This window comes from Geospiza fortis, unplaced genomic scaffold, assembly GCF_000277835.1.
Source record: "Geospiza fortis unplaced genomic scaffold, GeoFor_1.0 scaffold181, whole genome shotgun sequence".
In the NCBI taxonomy this organism is placed as follows: domain Eukaryota; kingdom Metazoa; phylum Chordata; class Aves; order Passeriformes; family Thraupidae; genus Geospiza; species Geospiza fortis.
The window spans coordinates 744,181-763,228 of record NW_005054412.1 but is presented as its reverse complement, the minus strand read 5'-3'; the positions used below and the strand labels follow the sequence as shown (position 1 = coordinate 763,228).

At 34.2% G+C, this 19,048-nt stretch overlaps 1 protein-coding gene and 1 long non-coding RNA gene across 2 annotated transcripts in view; one reads left to right on the top strand and one right to left on the bottom strand.

Annotated features, from left to right (window-relative positions):
• The window catches only part of NBEA (neurobeachin), a 373,019-nt gene that overhangs the window by 45,651 nt on the left and 308,320 nt on the right, over positions 1 to 19,048 (top strand). Inside the window, 9 exon segments of the mRNA XM_031061401.1 lie at positions 7,000 to 7,079; positions 7,767 to 7,829; positions 7,938 to 8,035; positions 9,781 to 9,873; positions 13,598 to 13,706; positions 15,815 to 15,896; positions 16,101 to 16,224; positions 16,554 to 16,746; positions 17,010 to 18,032. Of these exon segments, the coding sequence (XP_030917261.1) occupies positions 7,000 to 7,079; positions 7,767 to 7,829; positions 7,938 to 8,035; positions 9,781 to 9,873; positions 13,598 to 13,706; positions 15,815 to 15,896; positions 16,101 to 16,224; positions 16,554 to 16,746; positions 17,010 to 18,032 (1,865 nt within the window).
• Positions 80 to 7,886, bottom strand: LOC115948475. Its single transcript, XR_004082305.1, has 3 exons — positions 7,852 to 7,886; positions 1,125 to 1,219; positions 80 to 175 (listed from the first exon to the last, which is right to left on the bottom strand). It is a non-coding gene; the product is annotated as an uncharacterized LOC115948475 (long non-coding RNA).

The window sequence follows — 19,048 nt, the reverse complement described above, 5'->3', positions numbered from 1 at the left end:
AAAATAGAATTAACTTCTTTTTTTGGTGCCTGCAGTGAAGATGTCTCCTTCTGAGCTGGATGTCTGCTGATAATGCACAGTGGAATGCAGGAGTCAGTTGCTTTAAGGCAGGTTTCTAGTATCATTGTAGTCTTGGTGGGGCATCTCACCTGCCTCTCAGAAGGATGCAGGTTTCCTGTGTATCCAACACCAAAACTGCTTGTTTTGGGTAGATATTTTGCATACTTTACACTGGTAAATGTGTTTAGGAAGCTGTATCTTACCTCTAATTGACAGGCACTTGAGAAATGCTTTGTTTGAAATGTAGTTGCTTCCTAGACTGCGTTGCCTCTATTGATTGGATCTCCACTAACCTCGGTGGGAGGTTAGAAGCTGGTCTGGTGTGGGAGCTACACTGCTGATGTCTGAAATTAGGGTGAACCAAATCCTATCCTGGGAGTGGCTTTATCAGGATTTGTACTTTTAGAGATCTTCTCTGTTGAGGTTTACACTGCTATGCTGCGCAGGCACAGTTTTACCATTGGACAAATTACTGTGTCTGAGATCAGTGAGGAATTGGGATTTTTAAAACTCAGATGATCAGCTTATTTACTTTGTGATTGTTGAATACCCAGCTGTTGTGGTGAGGTGAGGTTTTCAGGTGTCAACCATATTTATAGCTAAGCAGAGGCATGGAAAATTCCTCAACTAGCTTGAGAATGGAAGTCTGATAGTACAGTCTATTTGTTATAGTTGAGATTATTTATTTTTTTTCTACTGTATTGGTTTAAATTAAAATAATTGCTGTGTTTCTGGGTCATGATACTACTACCTAACAACACTTTGAAGATGTATTGCAGACTGCTTTCCCCTGGCTAGATTTGCCCTTTTGTGGAGTCAGTGACGTTTCTTTCTGTAGGAAGTATGGATTGTTTTCATCTTGCCCAGATCTGTCTCTTTGCAGTTAGCTGTATTTTTGGGGTATTTGTATGTGTAATGCCAGTTGCATAGCTTCAAAAAATATATAATATATTCATGAAAATCTGAACAGAAGGCATGAGGTACACAAGGATACAAAATTAGGAATGAGATGTGAATCAGTTAACTCTAAATTAAGCATAGATATGGCTGGTTTACATCCCTACCTTTTCTTTCATTCTGAGTACAGTACATTCTCCTCTCATTTGTGTCAGTTCCAGACAAGATTCTTATTTTACCTGGAAGGCAACCAGGTCAGTCCCTGAAAAGTAATCAGGTAGTGTAAATTAGTGGGTGCCTGGTGTAGCAGTTTGACAACAAAAATCAAAATTTCTAAGGCCTTCATACAGCAGTTGGGAAGGTGTTATATAAACTGAGGCCATGCATATTTTCGGAAAACATATTATGATCCACTATATCTGAATTTTCTCATTTTGTTGTTAGTTAGATTTATAGATTTACTTGACTATTTGCAAGTTTAATATCTTCCTTCTTCTTTCTTCCTTGTTCCTTATCCTCTTCCTTATTTCCTGCAGAAGGCCCTGTGTAACTGATACAAATGCAAAGAACTAGTAGTTTCTTTTCTATTGTAAGGGTGGCTTTTCTTGTGTTGCATTGAAGAATGTCAGCCTGTCAGAGAGCAGGATCAGTGACTTAGCAAACCCAGCACAGCTATGGAGTTTTCTCCATGCAAATATGCACTGGGATTTTTTGCTATTATTTCACAGACAACTTCTGCTTCTGACTAATAGAGCTGTAATAACTGTGATGATTTGCAAGCAAATGACTGTGAAAAATATAACAATTTCTGATGTGATGGGTTGCTAAATTTAATTTTATAATAACTTCATTTCATAAAAGATGTTTTATGATGTCCACATTAGTTGCTAGCAATTGATAAAATTCGTGAAAATATTTTAAAATTTTTAATCACTTGGATATTACATCACTTTTCTTTACCAGATGGTTTTTTAACATTAAGTGTAGGTCTGGTTGACTCAGACAACTTATAGTCATAGAATGCAGCCCTAGAAATAACTGTAGTTATTATGCTTAAGGCTTTTCTATTTTCACCTCTGTTTTCGGCATCTCATAACTCCACCAATCCCAATAGTTCAAAAAAGGTAACTCTTCCAGGACTTTGGATTCACGTAAATTTTTATTAGCCTGTCGGCAGCCAGAAAGTTTATAATTTGTTGAAATGTAGATTAATGTATAAAAAAATTTGTTAAAGTAAGAAAGTTGCAGTGTAAAAATACAGTTATGTGAAATTTAATGTTGCTGCATTTTAAGCAGCATTTGAAATCTCCAAATCAAAGAATAGGACCCATTTTCAATAAACATTAATTTAATGTATGAAACAGAAAAATGTCTTCATGTGAGAAAATTGCAGCTGAAATTCTAGGCTGACTTGACATGAGACTTTTCTGGAGAAGTCTTTACTGGAAATCATGCCAATATCTAAAATTTGACTGCATGTGCTAAAGTGCCTTCAAATAATTTGCTGTCATATTAGGAAGTAAGCTTATTCATGCAGACATTTTAGTAGTGTGATGTTTTCTTGTCTTCTAGGCATGTCATTTTTATGTGGAGATCCTGAAACAATTTTTAATATTACTTAATAATTACTTTGATTTACTACTACTTGCTGACAGTTACTCTGCTTCAGGGTTTTATTGCCTTCCCCTGCCTTAATAAAACACAAAGTGGGTGAGTTTTCTGCTCTGACAGTTTAGTAGCACTTAAAGCCAAAGGAGCTTAATATTGAAGCTTCCCATTTGGCAAATGCTATTTTCTTTTAAAAAAGCTAAAGTTTTTCTTTTGCTTCTCCTAGTAATCAACTTCTAAAATGGGAGGTATAAATGGGGTTTTTAAAATGAATTTTAATAAAATTTTTTAAAGTTTCAGATACTTATTTTAAATTTGGTTTTGTATCTTTTATTATTAAATTCCTGTTTCGCACTGGCATTTCTTCTTAGATTCAGCATACTAATTCATATTTGTATTTCCATTTTGTTCTGAGGTTTTGGAAACACTGTTTCAGAGTGTAAAAGTATCAGCTTGGTCTGTAATTAGTAGCTTTACATTTTACATGTAAATCCACATAGTGGAGACAAGTTGTCTGTTTAAAATCATGAGTTACACTTTTCTTCTGGTGTTATTTGTTTCAAATATTTTTACAAAGAGCCTAAACTATCAAGCTAATTTCCAAATAAAATAATCTAAATTTTATTTTTTTTTTACATTTAGACTATGGTTATAGCTATTACCTTGATTTGCCACATGCACACCTTTAATATTTTTGTTAAATCATACAGAATAGGGATAATAGGATCTCCCAGCCATTGCAGTATCTAAACAGCCAACAAAGCAGGCAATGGAGAGAAAGTTATTTAAAATGTATCGCTTCTTTCTGTAATTATTTGATTTTATGTTGAGTTGGAAGGGACCCATCAGGATCATCAAGTCCAATTGCTGGCCCTGTGCAGGACACCCCAAGAGTAACTCGGTGCACCTGAGGGTATTGTCCCAACTTATGAAGTCAGACAGTCTTGGTGCTGTGACCACTCCCCTGGGGAGCCTGTGTTGTGTGAGAAATGTGCATTTAAGTTCCCAACTTAACTGTGTGGTTTAGTTCATGAATGAGAGACCAAGCATTTCTCTCTCTCATGGTGTTTGCTGTGTTCTTCATACTCAGTAAGTGCTACTTCAAACTCTCAGTGAGTGCTAACTTTATGAGTATCATGAATCCATCCTTATTGAGAGTGCATGGTGGTTAAAGTACAAATTATGTCATTCTAAATAATTTTCAAGAATATTTTTCACATCCAATATTTTTGAACATGAGCTGTTGAAGGGGGAATTACAAAAAATTTTATGACAATAAAGAAACTGTAGCTTTTGTAGATAGAAAAAGTTCCACAGAGTTATTTTGAGAGCTGGGTTAGAGTGGAACTCAGTTGTTTTTAGATTTACAGCAGAGAGAAAATCAGGTCCTCTGTGATCCACATATCTTGTGATGTTATTTATGTGTATGTGGAGATCAGATTCTGCTATCAGTATCATGCTTTATTGATTTAAGGAGTAGAAAAATCATGCTTTTTACATACAAAAAAAAAAAACAGATGGAAGAAAGTCGCATTTGGTTGTTGGTAGAACTCATAACACAATTTTATTTTCAAAGACAGAATTAGAAATCATTATTGTTGTTATTTAAAGCTTCCAATCAGTTTGGGGGGTTTTGGTTTTTTCCCTTGGTTTTTTTGTTTGGTTTTTTTTTTTTTTTTACAGCAGTACTGATTGTATTTAACTCTGTGAATGTGTTTACTTATTTCCTCTTATTTACTTTCTGGTTTATGCCCCTATAATTTCTCTATGCTGCAGGGATGAATTGCATAAAATTATAACTTTTTCATTTATTTTTGTCTGGGTAAAGCAGGCTAACTCTTATTATGAGTGTGTATTTTAAAAATCTGACGCAAATGATGGGCTCTGTGAAAAATACATACATAAAGAAATCTAAAAGCAGGAAATTCTTTAATGACTCATCCTCGTGTGGGATAAGGGAGGCATCCTTTCTCTTGCCAATTAAAAAGAATGTGATTATTTCGTATTAGGCATTTATGGTTCCTGTGCCAGATCTTGAAAGGATCATCTTCATAGTTGATCTAATTTGAGATTGGTTTTAGTCTTTAGCAGTGCTGACTATCAGGGTCTGAGTGATGGTGACACTGAATTTTCTATATACAGTGATGGGCACAAAGATTAATAAACAGTAAAAAACTACTTTGCAATGTTTGAGTTAAAAACAAGATCCACTTGTCTTTCTTTGCCTGGGTATATGTGTGGCTAATTTACACTCTTTTAATTATAGGATAAAATACACCATTGTTTGGTCAATAATATATTTTTTTTAAATAAACCTTCAACTAGGAATGAAGTAATTTAATTAGTAATGAAGTACAAAACTGTGATGATATAAAAATTATAGTGGACAAAACTGCTTTAACTAGCTTTAGAACTTCCTATTTAATTAATTCTTTTCAGTCTGTGTCAGATGATCATTACATCATATTGCTGTATTCTTTGTAGCTGTCTGGTAATTACATAGCCTCCAGTTTCTCCAGCCTGCCTTATTTTTCCTTGCCAGTTTTTGAAACTAATTTTTGAAACTAATTAAGTCTTTTGGGTAGCAGCTGTCCCCATTTTCTGATTCTAGAGCAGTGAAGCTTCCTCACCCAACTTAAATGCAAGGAATAAATAGTACTAGAGAAGGGAAAATTACGCTTTACCTGCTTGGCATACAGCCTGCAAGCAACAACTCCTTTGGTCTCCTTTGCATGTTGGAGAACCCTTTTCAAGGTTGTCACACGTCTCCAGGGAAATGAGTGGGCACATGAAGAAGTAGAATAAAACTGGTGTGTCTTTGAAGAGGTTCCCCGTTACATTGGGATATCTTCTTCTTGACATGTCCTTCCAATTTCTGTTATAGAAATGTTTTGCAGACCTCCCATTGTCTGTATTCTGTTTCCATAATTACTGTCTTTCAGAAATGACAGAGACTTTACTTACAGAAAAGACAAAATGTCCATTTTTTTTGTTTTAGTCTTGGTTGTCAGATATTGTCTGATACTGATTCCCAATAAGGTGTAAGAGGGAAGAGGGTACAAAGAAAGAAACTTCTGTGATGCAGTTAGGGAAATTGAATCCACATTTAAATTAGTGGGGGAAATAGCTAAATTATAAAAAAAAAATCATATTTATATATTTATGAAATAAAAATGGCTTGTTCAAAACAAGCACACCATTGCTAAAAATTCGTGCAATATTTAATATAATTGCATCTAGTATTAAAAAAAATCAAATTACTTCTTTTCCTACAGTGGAAATCAGATGTTTTTTGATGCCACTATTAATATGGACTAGTCTTATATCTTTAAAGCCTAGCTGATAAACTTTTTTACTGCAATACCCTTAGTGTTCTTACAAACTGTGAGTGGAGTGGAACAACCAGAGATTTATTTGCTTTTTGAGATTTATTTGCTTTTTTCTGAAGAGTACACAGTTCTCCTGTTTCTACTCCTGAACAGGGAAGAGTGTATTAGCCATTCTTTTTCTTCCTCCTAGTGAAACAAATATACTTTCCCTTAAGATTTTCCCTTGTCAAACTTGAATTACTGTGTGTAAAGCAGTGGCTTCACTTCAAAAAGCATCACCAAAGACAATTAGAGAATCTTCATTGAAAAGTTGTATTCATCTGGATTGGAAATAATAATGGGACATAGACATTTTTTAAACTTTGATCTGTGTTTATCATTGTAAAGTGAAATGGATGATGGAAGAATAATTTAAGTTGCATTTATTTTTACTGTACAAAATTTAAGCCTCTCTATGCCATGCACTGTCTGAAAAGCAGGAGCGTAACAAAAGAATTTCCAATTCAACTTTAATATTTATGAAAAAGGAGAGTGATAAATACAATAGAAATAGTTTCAAATTGTTATAGTTGTTCGATGTCTGGCTTTTTTAGATATTCCTGTTTTCATAATGTACTTCATCAAGCATTTTTCCTGGTTTAAATAGAATATTTTCTTCAGATAGTAGTTTCTCTTTGGTTAAATGGCTTTAGTTTCTGCTACAAGTAATGGCTACCACTGGTATTTCAGAAATCCTTTCTCTGTTGGTTTTCATTCAGATGGTATTTAACATAGTGGTTTAGTCATTCCAAGTTGTCTATCACTTACTGCTGTCTATTACTATCACCTTATTACTATCTTTCATCTTCCTGTTTCTTTTAAAAAACTAAGTAAAACCTTATATGGATTTCTTTTTTTTTTTTCAAATGGAGCATCACTTATATTTAAATATATTGTGTTGAAAAATGTGATTCTGAAAGGTTATAAATGATATCATTTGCAAATATGAACTTTTATATAAGAGTAGAGTACTAAATCTGTTGTAGGAACTGTGATTTCCTTAAGAAGCTGCAGTGATTAAAGGAATTAGTTTATATTTTAAAGTGCTATATTTTGTTTCTTCCAGATGGTCCTCGGCCCTCCCAGAAAGAAATCATATCATTAAGGGCGTTTATGCTTCTGTTCTTGAAACAACTTATATTGAAGGTAAAATGGTCTGTTCTAGAATGAAAACATTGACATCTGTTATATACTTGTAATAGTATCTTTCATAGTAGAAAATCGTTAATACCTGTCCAGTGTTGTGTCTTTTTCTGGTTAATGTTCACGCACATCCTTCTCATCAACAGAGAAGCAGTAAATCCATACAAAATTTCTTATTAACCTCACAAAACTCTGCCATATATGTTTTATTAAATGTCTAATATATATGTTTTAATTAATTGTCATATTTTAAATTTTTTTAATAAAATGGTCAAATGAAAAAGATAATTGCAGTTGTCAAGCTAATAATTGCTTTATCCTTCTTGTTGGTTCTACCACTGGTAGAAATGGTGTAGGACTCTTTCTGTTACAGCTATGAATGCTGCTCTTTGAGGGATACTCTGCCATTTGAGATTAGAACAGAAAATACTGGTTTTCAATCTGTCTCACAAAGTGTAGGAGTAACAGTAATAGTCTGTAGTATCTGAGGGCCCACACTAAAGGAATCTGACCTCATACTGTTTTGAATTGCCAATATGATAAAGAAAAGCAGAAAAATGATAGAGATAATGTAGTCTTTTAGGTTCAAATAAAAAAGCTGTAAAATTATTTTACTGGGTCCAAGGTTTGCTTATCCAAGCCTGAGGAATGTATTTTCTCTGAGTAACAGCTCTTTTTTTTCCCCCTCAGGATCGAGGAGTGAAAGAAGATGAACTGCAGAGCATATTAAATTACTTATTAACAATGCATGAGGTACATTTCTGTAATTATCTACCTTTTATTGCGACTAATTGTACCAGCTCTGTGGGAAGCTTGTTGTTGAGGTTAGTTTGCAGAATAACATTGGTGCTTGTCATACAGGATGAAAATATTCATGATGTGCTGCAGCTGCTGGTGGCACTAATGTCCGAACATCCAGCATCCATGATTCCCGCCTTCGATCAGAGAAATGGGATACGGTAAGACAGTGAAGTGAGAAAGTACCTTAAATGTAGTTCCAGTATCATGACTCCCCAGTTGGCTTCCTATTCACATAAATATCACACTAACTGATCTTTTAAGCTTCAGTTTCATTACTTGGGCTTTATTTTTTGACAAAATGGGTGATTTCAATATGTTGGAGGAAAAGCAGTATTTCCATTTAAGATTATCATTATGATATTTCAAAGTAACCGCACTGTTTTATTTGCTTCTCAATCTCAAATAGAATGTGTAGTTAACAAGATGCATCAAATACACGTATCAGTCTCAGAATAATTTTAATTATTCTTTCTTTGTATGTTTAACATAATCTGGAGAGAACAAGAGGAAAACAAGAAATCATGCCCTAGCCACTCAAATTCTGTCTGAAAAAAAGTGGAAGTAATGTGTTTATCTGTTTATCTGTAAAATTAATACCTGATGATTCCCAAAAAAGCAAAAAAGTGTTATTTTGGGGGGGTGGGGGTTATGCATAATTTGGTAATATAATTCTTTTTGGAGACTAATAATTTTCATGTTAATAATCTAATATTTACCATGTTGGGTTTTTTCTGTTCTGAGAATACTTTAGGAAATGCAAGGGCTTGTAAAAGGGAAAAAGCCCCATACTATCTACTACTTGATAGATTCCACCTCCATTTTGCCTAAATGCTGAGATCTTTGTACAAAGATATGTACTTAAAACTGTTTAAATGATAATGCTCATTGAAGGGAAGACTCATGGTTAGGACTTTGCTTTCTGCCTATAGTTTGCATTCAAACAGAATTTTGTTCCTGTCTTTTTGTAAAGAAGGTAAGTCTGATCTGGAAGACTGGAGACATCTTTATGTAACGTTTGTGGTACTGATATTAGAAGTGTTTGATGGTGCAGTCTTTATGTTTGAAAGTCTGTGTTGTAGAAGAGTAGAGAATACACAAAATTACAACTTTTGAGAGTTTAGAGAGCAAAACAAAACACTCGAAAGCCTTTACATCAAATTAGATGTTCATTTGCCTTGGATGTCAGAGGACAAAAGCCCCAGGATTCATTTGGTAATAGCAGAAGTAATTTCAAAAGAGGAAGATACTGTCTGAAAAAGCACTCTTTAGTGGAAAAAGACTAGAAATAATGACTAAAAACTGAAGCCAAGCTAATTTTAAAGGGAAACTAAAGTATAAATTCAAAAATTTGTTACAGAAAAGTTCAGGGTTTGGTGACTTCAGATCAAGGCTGTTTTCCTCTCTGAAAGACTGCATAATTTGTGCTTAAACCTACCATATTAGTTAAATATTTAATAATTAGATTAGCCAGTATTTGAGGGCACATTTTTTTTGTCCAGGATTTAAAAACAGAAGGTGTAATGAAAGGAGATTTTCACTGGCATCCAGGTACTCCAGGATATGACCTAATGTGTTCTGGTCTGCTGCTCTTGTCCTAAGCTTCCACTGCATAGGCTGTCTTTTATTTCGTTGTTCCAAGAGAGAAGTATAGTAAGTTACTTTCTATCATAAAACATTGAACTGAACCAAACTACACCATGTTCCCAACCTCAATAATTCATTATCAAACTCTTATGCTGCGCTTGATTCTTTCAGTAAATCCTATTTTGTGTAAATTGTTGGTTTTATTTATTTATTTCTTAATAAATATTCTTGCTCCATGAAATACAAGCCATATATGGGATGTTTAGTGATAGAACCTATGTATGTGATGTTTGAGCTTTAATTTTTTTTTCTGTTTTAGAGTAATTTATAAGTTATTGGCTTCCAAAAGTGAAAGTATATGGGTGCAAGCTTTGAAGGTCCTTGGATATTTTCTTAAACATTTGGGTCATAAGTAAGTGTCATTTTAAAATTTTTGTAGTGGTGTATTTAAGTTCACAATTCTTCTTGTCTTTTTGTCATGATTATTGTATATTCCTTGTCAATCTTTAGAAATAACTTCAAATTTTATTAGATTTTCTGATTAATAATTTGTGCACTGTTAGCTTTATAAATCAGATAATTTTTTTTCAGTTAACTTGCTATTACTATGATGTTTGAGACAATATATTGGTTGTCTTTCAGATATAAGATATGCTGAAAGTAAAGTCTTGAAACAAGGGAGAAACATTTTCCAGAAATACCTCCTATAACATATATTGCACGTTCAGCTAAAGTTAACAGGAAACACATGAGTGTGATCTAAAATTTGCTTCTGGAATCATCAGTGTCATTGCAATAAAATTTTCAGGGCAGCATTTCTAAAAATAGTTTTAGAAGGATGGGAAAAATGAAATAGAACAGTTTATTGACATGGGAATGTTTCAGAAGGAAAAGCAGATACATCAAGCAAGTGGTGTTTAAAAAAGGTGGTAAGGACATATCTCTGTGCAAGAAATACTCACTGAGAAAACGTGGCAGCACAAAATATTCGCATTTAAAAAGACCTGATGTCATGAAATGGGTTTACTTAGTCTGATCTTCCATGTTATAGTGTCAAGAAGGCACTAACAATCATGCAGTGCTGCATAGCCTGCTGTTGCTCATTTTTCCCCTTCTACATGTGGTGCTAAGATCCCTGCTGGGATTAGCCCAAAATGACATTTTAGTGGGAGGCTGTGTATTATAAAAATGATCCACATGCTTCACAAGAAACTTCATCATGTAAGCCTCATTTGAAAGGAAAGGAGGTAGGAGTCCAGCCAGAGTGTGGTATTGCTAGAAATGCTTTTCTCTCAGTAAGATCAATAAAGTATGACTGTATAATTGAGAGTCAGTTAGCTGAGAATATGCTTCTAAGTGAGATTTTTCCTTTGGGATCCAGCAAGTCGAATACTGTTCTGGGAATTAATAAAGCAAATTGATAGTCCACTCAAGAATCTCCAAGGACTTTTCAAACATTACTTAGTAAAAGTCGTTCACATTGATAGGAGTTGGATTAAGTATGACACACCAGATGAAGGTTTGATTTGTCAGAAGCCTGGTTGTATCCAGATAAGTATATTTGTTTAAAATATTTATCCAGAAAATCAAGTAGCAACTTATGTCCTGGGTGCATCAGGCACAGCATGGCCAGCCAGGTGAGGGAGGGGATTGTCCCACTCTGCTCTGCGCTGGGGTGGCCTCACCTCAAGTGCTGTGGGCAGTTTTGGGTGCCACAGTATAAGCACGACATTAAACTATTGGCAAGTGTCCAAAGGAGGGCAACAAGGATGGTGAAGGGCCTGGAGGGGAAGCTGCATGAGGAGTGGCTGAGGTCACTTGGTGTGTTCAGCCTGGAGGAGACTCAGGGGATACCTCACTGCAGTTACAACTTCCTCATGAGGGGCAGAACAGAGACAGGCACTGATCTCTTCTCTGCGGTGAACAGTGACAGGACTCAAGGAAACAGCATGAAGCTGAATCAGGGGAGGTTTAGGTTGGATATCAGGAAAAAGTTTTTCACTCAGAGGGTGGCTGGGCACTGGCACAGGTTCTCCAGGGAAGTGGTCGCAGCACCAGCCTGACAGAGTTCAAGAAATATTTGGACAATACTCTCAGACACGTGTGATTCTTGGGGATGGTGCTGTGCAGGGCCAGTTGTTGAACTCGGTGATCCTTGTGGGTCCCTCCTAACTCAGCATATTCTATGATTCTATGGTTACAAGAAAAGAAAAGAGAATTTTCAGAAGCTGAAATTTTAATTTAACATCTACTTGCAATTATGGATATATCAATGCAATTTCCATTGTTGAGTGAACATATGTACTTAGCAAAAATTAACTTTATTTTTCATGTAATTGGAGTGATTGAAATCCCCTTGAATACTCTGTGTAACTTTCAATGTTTTTTTTTAATTTTTAGACCTTGGAACATCTGCAAATGTGCATATTTTATGTAGATTTTAGCAAGTATATACGCCCTTCCATTTCATGTTTTACAGCTAGTGCTTGTGCCTTTTTGTTCACATACATATGTGTGCACATGACTTTATAAAATGGAAGTCAACCACAAACATTACAATGTACTTATATTCCTGTTTCACAGTACAGGAAACAGATACTGCGTAGTAATACACTGAAGCAGAATCACATAAAGAGATGTTATGTGATTTATGAAATCTAAAGCAATACAGTATTACTAATAAATGTGTAGGTACTAAACCAATTACTGTTGCTGTAGTTTATATATACATGTATCACAGATGGAGCTATGGAGTAGAAGTGATTGATTCTCAGAAATGACCATGATGTGTTACATGAGAGCCTGAATAACTTAACTGATTTTTCTTTGTGATCTATGATGATAGACTACTTTGTCTAACCTTAGCAGTTGACAAAATCCTGGTTTTTTCCCTCCTCTGCCATATTTGATTCTTTCCATAGCATCACTTAAAATAATAGTCCCTTGCTTACTTTTGGGTTTTACCCACACATGTAAATCTCCTAATGGATTTCTACTTCTATCTGCTAAATCATACCTTAAAAGGTTGAATACATGTAGGTTTTCTCATATTTAATTCATTAACTCCCTTCTGTGCACACAAAAGTACACACTGTTATAAATTTTTACCATTCTTTTGTGGCGCTTACTTTGAAAATTATGAAATAATCTATTAATTTCAGAAGTTCTAGAATGAACCTATATAGTTTGTATTATTTTCACTGATAATCATGAAAACACAGTTTCTTAGCTTTTGAATGCATAACATTTTTAGAAGCTTTACTGTATCCTGTTTAAATTTTTTCTGCTGCTTTAATAAAGATTATTATTTATTTTGAAAAATCATTTTTATTTCATATCCATTATAGTAGTAGGTAAATTTAATGATGCAAAGTATGAGGACTACTCTATTTATTATGTTAGATCTTATTTTAAAATGGTGGGATTTAGGACTAGGGGAGTTCATTCATGTGAGCTGCTTCCTTTTCCACTTTTTAAAGATTTGAGTAGTTTTGGATTCCATATGTGAAATACACTTCAATCATGTAGAATTTCATAACTTTTCAGGATTTTATTACTTTTTCATTGCAACGTGTTATTCCAGGATTTAATTATTCTGTCTTCATGAGAGAATGATATATAAAGAAGAAGGGTGATACTGAAAAATCCCTATATATATATTAGTATTAACAGATACAGATTGCTTGAGTAATCTAAGGGAGGCTTGCCAGATCACCCACTGTGGTTGCTTGCAACCTAACCAATTCTGTGATAAATATTGGAAAATATAAGCTGGATTGTCCTAAGTTCTTGTGATGTGACAAAAGTCGTGTTCTTCCGTGATAACATTTTAACCAACCTGCGCACATCTTGAACTTTCTTACCTGAGTACGATAGTAGGAGTTGGCTTTGAGAATGGTGGGATTTTTTTTTTTACTACAAAAGCCAATCCTAAATACAATATTGTTTTCTGAGAGCCTTTGTATATTTGTACAATTGCATTAATTGTGGGAAATATCTTAAATATATATAAAAAACCAAGCTTGAGAGCCTTTTAGTACAGCATCAAAATATTCGGCTTCTGGATTTTATCTTGCTTTTATTTAAAATGCTCGTCATACTTGACGTATGCCTAATGTTTTTATTTTCTCTTATAGGAGAAAGGTTGAAATCATGCATACTCACAGTCTTTTCACGCTTCTGGGAGAAAGGTTGATGCTGCACACAAACACAGTGACCGTTACAACATACAACACACTTTATGAGGTACAAATTGTTAAATGTAAAGATTGTTGTTTCTGCTGTAAAAAGCATGACTTAAAATATGTGTGCTCCATAATATCATGATTCTCAAGACTTTTGAGAAAAACTTAAAAAATTTTGAGAAAGTTCTTCTTGGTTCGCAATGTATTTTACCATGTTTTAGATATTTTTGTTAACAATGTCATAATTTTTACATAGGTTCTATAAAACTTTCCACTTCTGATAGAAGAGATCCCGTTCCTTAGGATGTTCATCACTTTTCACAAAAAAAGCAAACAAACAAAACCCAAACAAAAACCAAAACCAGACCAAAACCGAGCCAGATACTGCAGACCTTCAATTGCTCATACTTATTCATTGTTTGTTTTCATTGAAATGGAAAATGCTGAAGTCACAGATGCCTCTCTTTTCTTTTTTCTTTTTTATGTCACTCATTTTACATTTACAAATTTTTGAAGAGTGCTGGTTTTTTTTCTTTTTTAACCATGCTAAATGATAACTAATGCAGCCACTTTTATGTAGCTGGTACAGCTTGAGGCGAATAAGTATGACCCCACAGCATTCAGCTGTTCTACCAGGTTCTTGTAGAAGCTTCAGTTTTGACGATGAACAATTTTGTAAAAGCAAAATATCAAGAACATCACGTTGGTTGTAACCCATGTCTTCATGCCTGTGCACATAAAACTCATGTGTCATCTTCAATTAATACTAAAATGGTGACTTAGAACAGAATTTCTTGCAATTTCTTAAAATCTTATGCACTAAAAAGATTTTTAGTGCTTTTTTAGTCACAAATAGATTTAATGACTAGATGCTCAAGGTAGGTTCCAGAAAAGAAAGAAGAAACTACAGGAGTGCTTGGTTTTCAGGGTTCTAAATCTGAGTAATGTAGAAAATTATTCTCCTATGATTGTAAAAACCTAAACATCATCTATTTGCCAGTGACTTAGATCCAAGTTCTTTTTATTGTACATTACCTTTTATGGTTTGGCCATTTGACCCTAAGAGTCTAGTTCCTGCATTCAGGTTTCTGAAAGCTTCTTATGATTGGTATTCTCAGAAAAATGCATAACTCATTGACAAAAATCAAAGTCCTCATGGAATTCAGCATCCATAGACAATTACATTTAAAAAAATAGTCCGAGGAGAGGAGAAAGGAAGGGGTTAAGTGGTCTAAGTACTGAAGATTTGCTAAGAAACTGATGCTAAGGAACAGATATTTTCCATGTTCTCTCATATAAAGTAAGGGCATATTTGCATTCTGTTTTAAACATCAATATATAAAGACCTATTCTAAGATTCTGTGTTTATGACTGATATTAGTTTGATTATTTTTTAATGAGAGAGCTAAAGTTCTTTAAAATAAATATTGCTAGTGAAATTACTCAATTTTGAAATACATTTACATGAATGTAGCTTTTCTAAATCTCTTTACGAATTCTCTTTACTGAGAATTCTGTGTTGATGTCATTGAATTATTAGGCTTTCTGTGTTGATATAGTTGAATTTTTAGCTTGTTCTTAAAAAAATAAAGTTGCATATATACATCCAGTGACAGGTATCCCAGTGTGAAAGGTTTGTGGTGTTGCCTCAATACAGATTAATTAGGTTGTCAGGTACAATTCAAGCAACAGGAAAATCTTCTGTCTTCCTCATTATGTGAAGTCCCAGGATTACTCCTACAGAATGCTAACTCTTACTCCTTGCTAGCCGGAGGAAATGAAACCCAGTTTTAAGAATTATTTGGTTTGGTTTTGATGAAACATATGAGAATAATTGTTGATGTATGTAGCTTGTGAAAGATATTTGATGTGTGAATGTATAAAAATATGAGAAATATGATTGGAATATCTTTAAAATACTGTTATTGTATATTTAGGTAACAAACTCAAAGTTTAGCTAATCAGCTACAGTGCAACCATGAAAATCTTTATCCTTGCATAGAGGAATTGCTTTATTCTGGTTTTCAAGATTTAAAGTATTTTACTTAATTTTTTAATATCATGTTGCATGTGGCCATGTTAAATGTTCTTAACAAATTTTAAAATGAACAAAGGAATACTGTAGTGTTTGATTAAAAATGGTAAAAGGAAGTTAATATTCTGTTTTAGATTTTGACAGAACAAGTATGCACCCAAGTTGTTCATAAACCACATCCAGAGCCAGATTCAACAGTGAAAATTCAGAATCCAAGTAAGGACAATATATTATGTTTGTTTGATAAATGTGTCGCCGAGAGGTTTTTTGAAATGATGGTTCAGAAAGTGAGAACAATTCCTTCAGGTATCTTAGATACACATGGGTTGCAGTTATCTCTTACGTTAATGGCTGTTAGCAATTATTTCTTTTTTTAAACATTGGTAAAGTGCTTTACATAACTAATTTATTCTTTCAAAGTGATTCTTAAGGTGGTGGCAACGCTGTTAAAAAACTCCACGCCAAGTGCAGAGCTGATGGAAGTTCGACGTTTGTTCTTATCTGATATGATAAAACTCTTTAGTAATAGCCGTGAAAACAGAAGGTACGTCCATACAAATAGTATTTTCTCCCCATTGATTTCTGGGTAGTAGTTATTTGTTATATTCTGTGTAGACTTTTAGAGTCTGTGGTAAATTAAATACATTTAAAATAAACTTAATACATTTGTGGTAACATTTCTTAGTTCAGTAACTAATACTAGATTCTTCTCTGTAGTATATTTTAATTATTTTTTCATACTGAAGTATTTTAAAGTTTATTCCTAACATTGGATTGATGTTAAGAGATGATGTTCCTCCCATCTTAACCATTGTAATGTTAAAATAAAGAAGCTTTGTTTGGATATATTTTGAACTAATTATTTCACTTTAGATGTTTACTTCAGTGTTCAGTGTGGCAGGACTGGATGTTTTCTCTGGGATACATTAATCCTAAGAACTCTGAAGAGCAGAAGATCACAGAGATGGTTTACAACATTTTCCGTATTCTCTTGTACCATGCAATAAAATATGAATGGGGAGGCTGGAGAGTGTGGGTGGATACTCTTTCTATAGCCCATTCCAAGGTAAGAAACAGCTCATAGATGTTTTTTTGAAATACTGATAACTCCCAAAGGCTGTAGCAATACAGCAATATAGGATGTAAAGTGATTTAGTGCCATCTGGTGGCTCTCACTACTCATGTCAAGGTGGCTTTTTTTCTTGTCACTTAGTAAGCAGCATTTTAATTTAACATATTTTAATATGTTCCTAAAAATCTTGCTACATTTTGCCCAATTAATCTAACGTATATTTAGCAAAATAATCTAAATTTTCTTTTCTTTTTAAGGTCACATATGAAGCTCACAAGGAATATCTAGCAAAAATGTATGAAGAGTATCAAAGGCAAGAGGAAGAAAACATAAAAAAGGGGAAGAAGGGGAATGTGAGCACCATCTCAGGTCTTTCCTCTCAGACAACAGGAGCAAAAGGTGGAATGGAAATCCGAGAGATAGAAGATCTTTCACAAAGTCAAAGCCCAGAAAGTGAAACAGATTACCCCGTCAATACAGATACGAGGGATTTGCTCATGGCTACAAAGGTGTCAGATGATGTGCTTGGAACTGCTGAGAGACCTGGAGGAGGAGGAGTGCATGTGGAAGTTCATGACCTTTTAGTTGATATAAAAGCTGAAAAAGTAGAAGCTACTGAAGTAAAACTTGATGATATGGATTTGTCACCAGAGACATTGGGAACTGGAGAAAATGGTGCACTGGTAGAAGTGGAATCTCTTCTAGATAATGTATATAGTGCAGCTGTTGAGAAGCTGCAAAACAATGTTCATGGAAGTGTGGGTATTATTAAGAAGAATGAGGAAAAAGATAATGGTCCATTAATAACTCTGGCTGATGAGAAAGATGAACCTTCTACTAACAATACCTCATTTCTCTTTGATAAAATACCTAGTCAGGAGGAGAAACTCCTTCCTGAACTTTCAAGTAATCACATTGCCATTCCAAATGTGCAAGAGACACAGATGCATCTTGGGGTAAATGATGATTTGGGATTGCTTGCACATATGACAGGTAGTGTAGATATAACTTGTGGTTCAAGTATAATAGAGGACAAAGAGTTCAAGATTCACACCACTTCGGATGGAATGAATAGCATTTCTGAGAGGGACTTGTCTTCATCATCTAAAGGATTAGAATATGCTGAAATGACTGCCACAACTCTTGAGACAGAGTCTTCTGGTAGCAAAACTGTACCTAATGTTGATGCAGGAAGTATAATATCAGATACAGAAAGATCTGATGATGGTAAGGAGGCAGGGAAGGAGATACGGAAGATCCAGACAACTACTACAACCCAGGTAAATTTCAAGTATCCATGTGTGTGTCTAATGTAATCACTGCTCATTGCTGAGGGGGAGATTAATAGTATGAGAACTGAGAGATATTTGAAGTCTATTTCTTTAATTATATGAAAAATATACACCTTCCAGGCCCATTTTCTTTGAAAATGCCATAATGTGAAATCTTTCATGGCTGTATAGAAAATATATATTGCATATACTAGTTACATAATGTTATTTCCTACAAAAATCAATGAAAATTTACAATGAATTGGTTTAAATACGTGGGCATTAATCTCTGTTCAAAATAATATTCTTAAGAAGGATTATCAACTGAGCAACTAGCAGAATTAATATTCAAATCTCTTCTTTGTGTGCTATGAACTCTAAGCTGTCCATGGTTAAATACTTTTTCTTAAAATGAAGTAAACTGTAAAAAAATAATTGAAGCAATTATTAAATAAAAAATAAATGGAAAATAATTGTTTTCTTAAATAATGAGAAATTTTATTTTAGCATGTATACAGTGGAGCTGCTGGTTGGAATTTTGATTGCTGTAGGTGTGGTAACTGTCTCATTAGATTTGATCTCCTTGAGACCACTGAAAACTACTCAAAGACCAGCCACCTAAGTGGAGATACTTACATGTTTCATGCTTGTTTGTGCAGTGGCAATGCACATCAAAGCCCATTCTTGCAGATACAGTATTATTGGCTAGATAAAAGCTCCTCTGTTATGTTGAAGCTATTATACCATTGTTGCTGCTGGCATGAAGTTTACCTGCAGTAGTACCTGAAGGAGAATGTATTTGACTGGAGTTGCTAACCTCAAATTCTCTAAAAAACCGGTCTACAACCATCCCCCTGCCTTATCAGTAAGAAGTAACTCTCTTTTATTCCAATGGACTGAAAGAAAGCAATAAAATTGTGTGACAGAGATGGGAACTACTGCTTACTCCTAAGAGTTAATGCCTTTATTAGTAATAGATCAAATATTGAGTTCATATATATATCATGAATATATCAGATTCACTC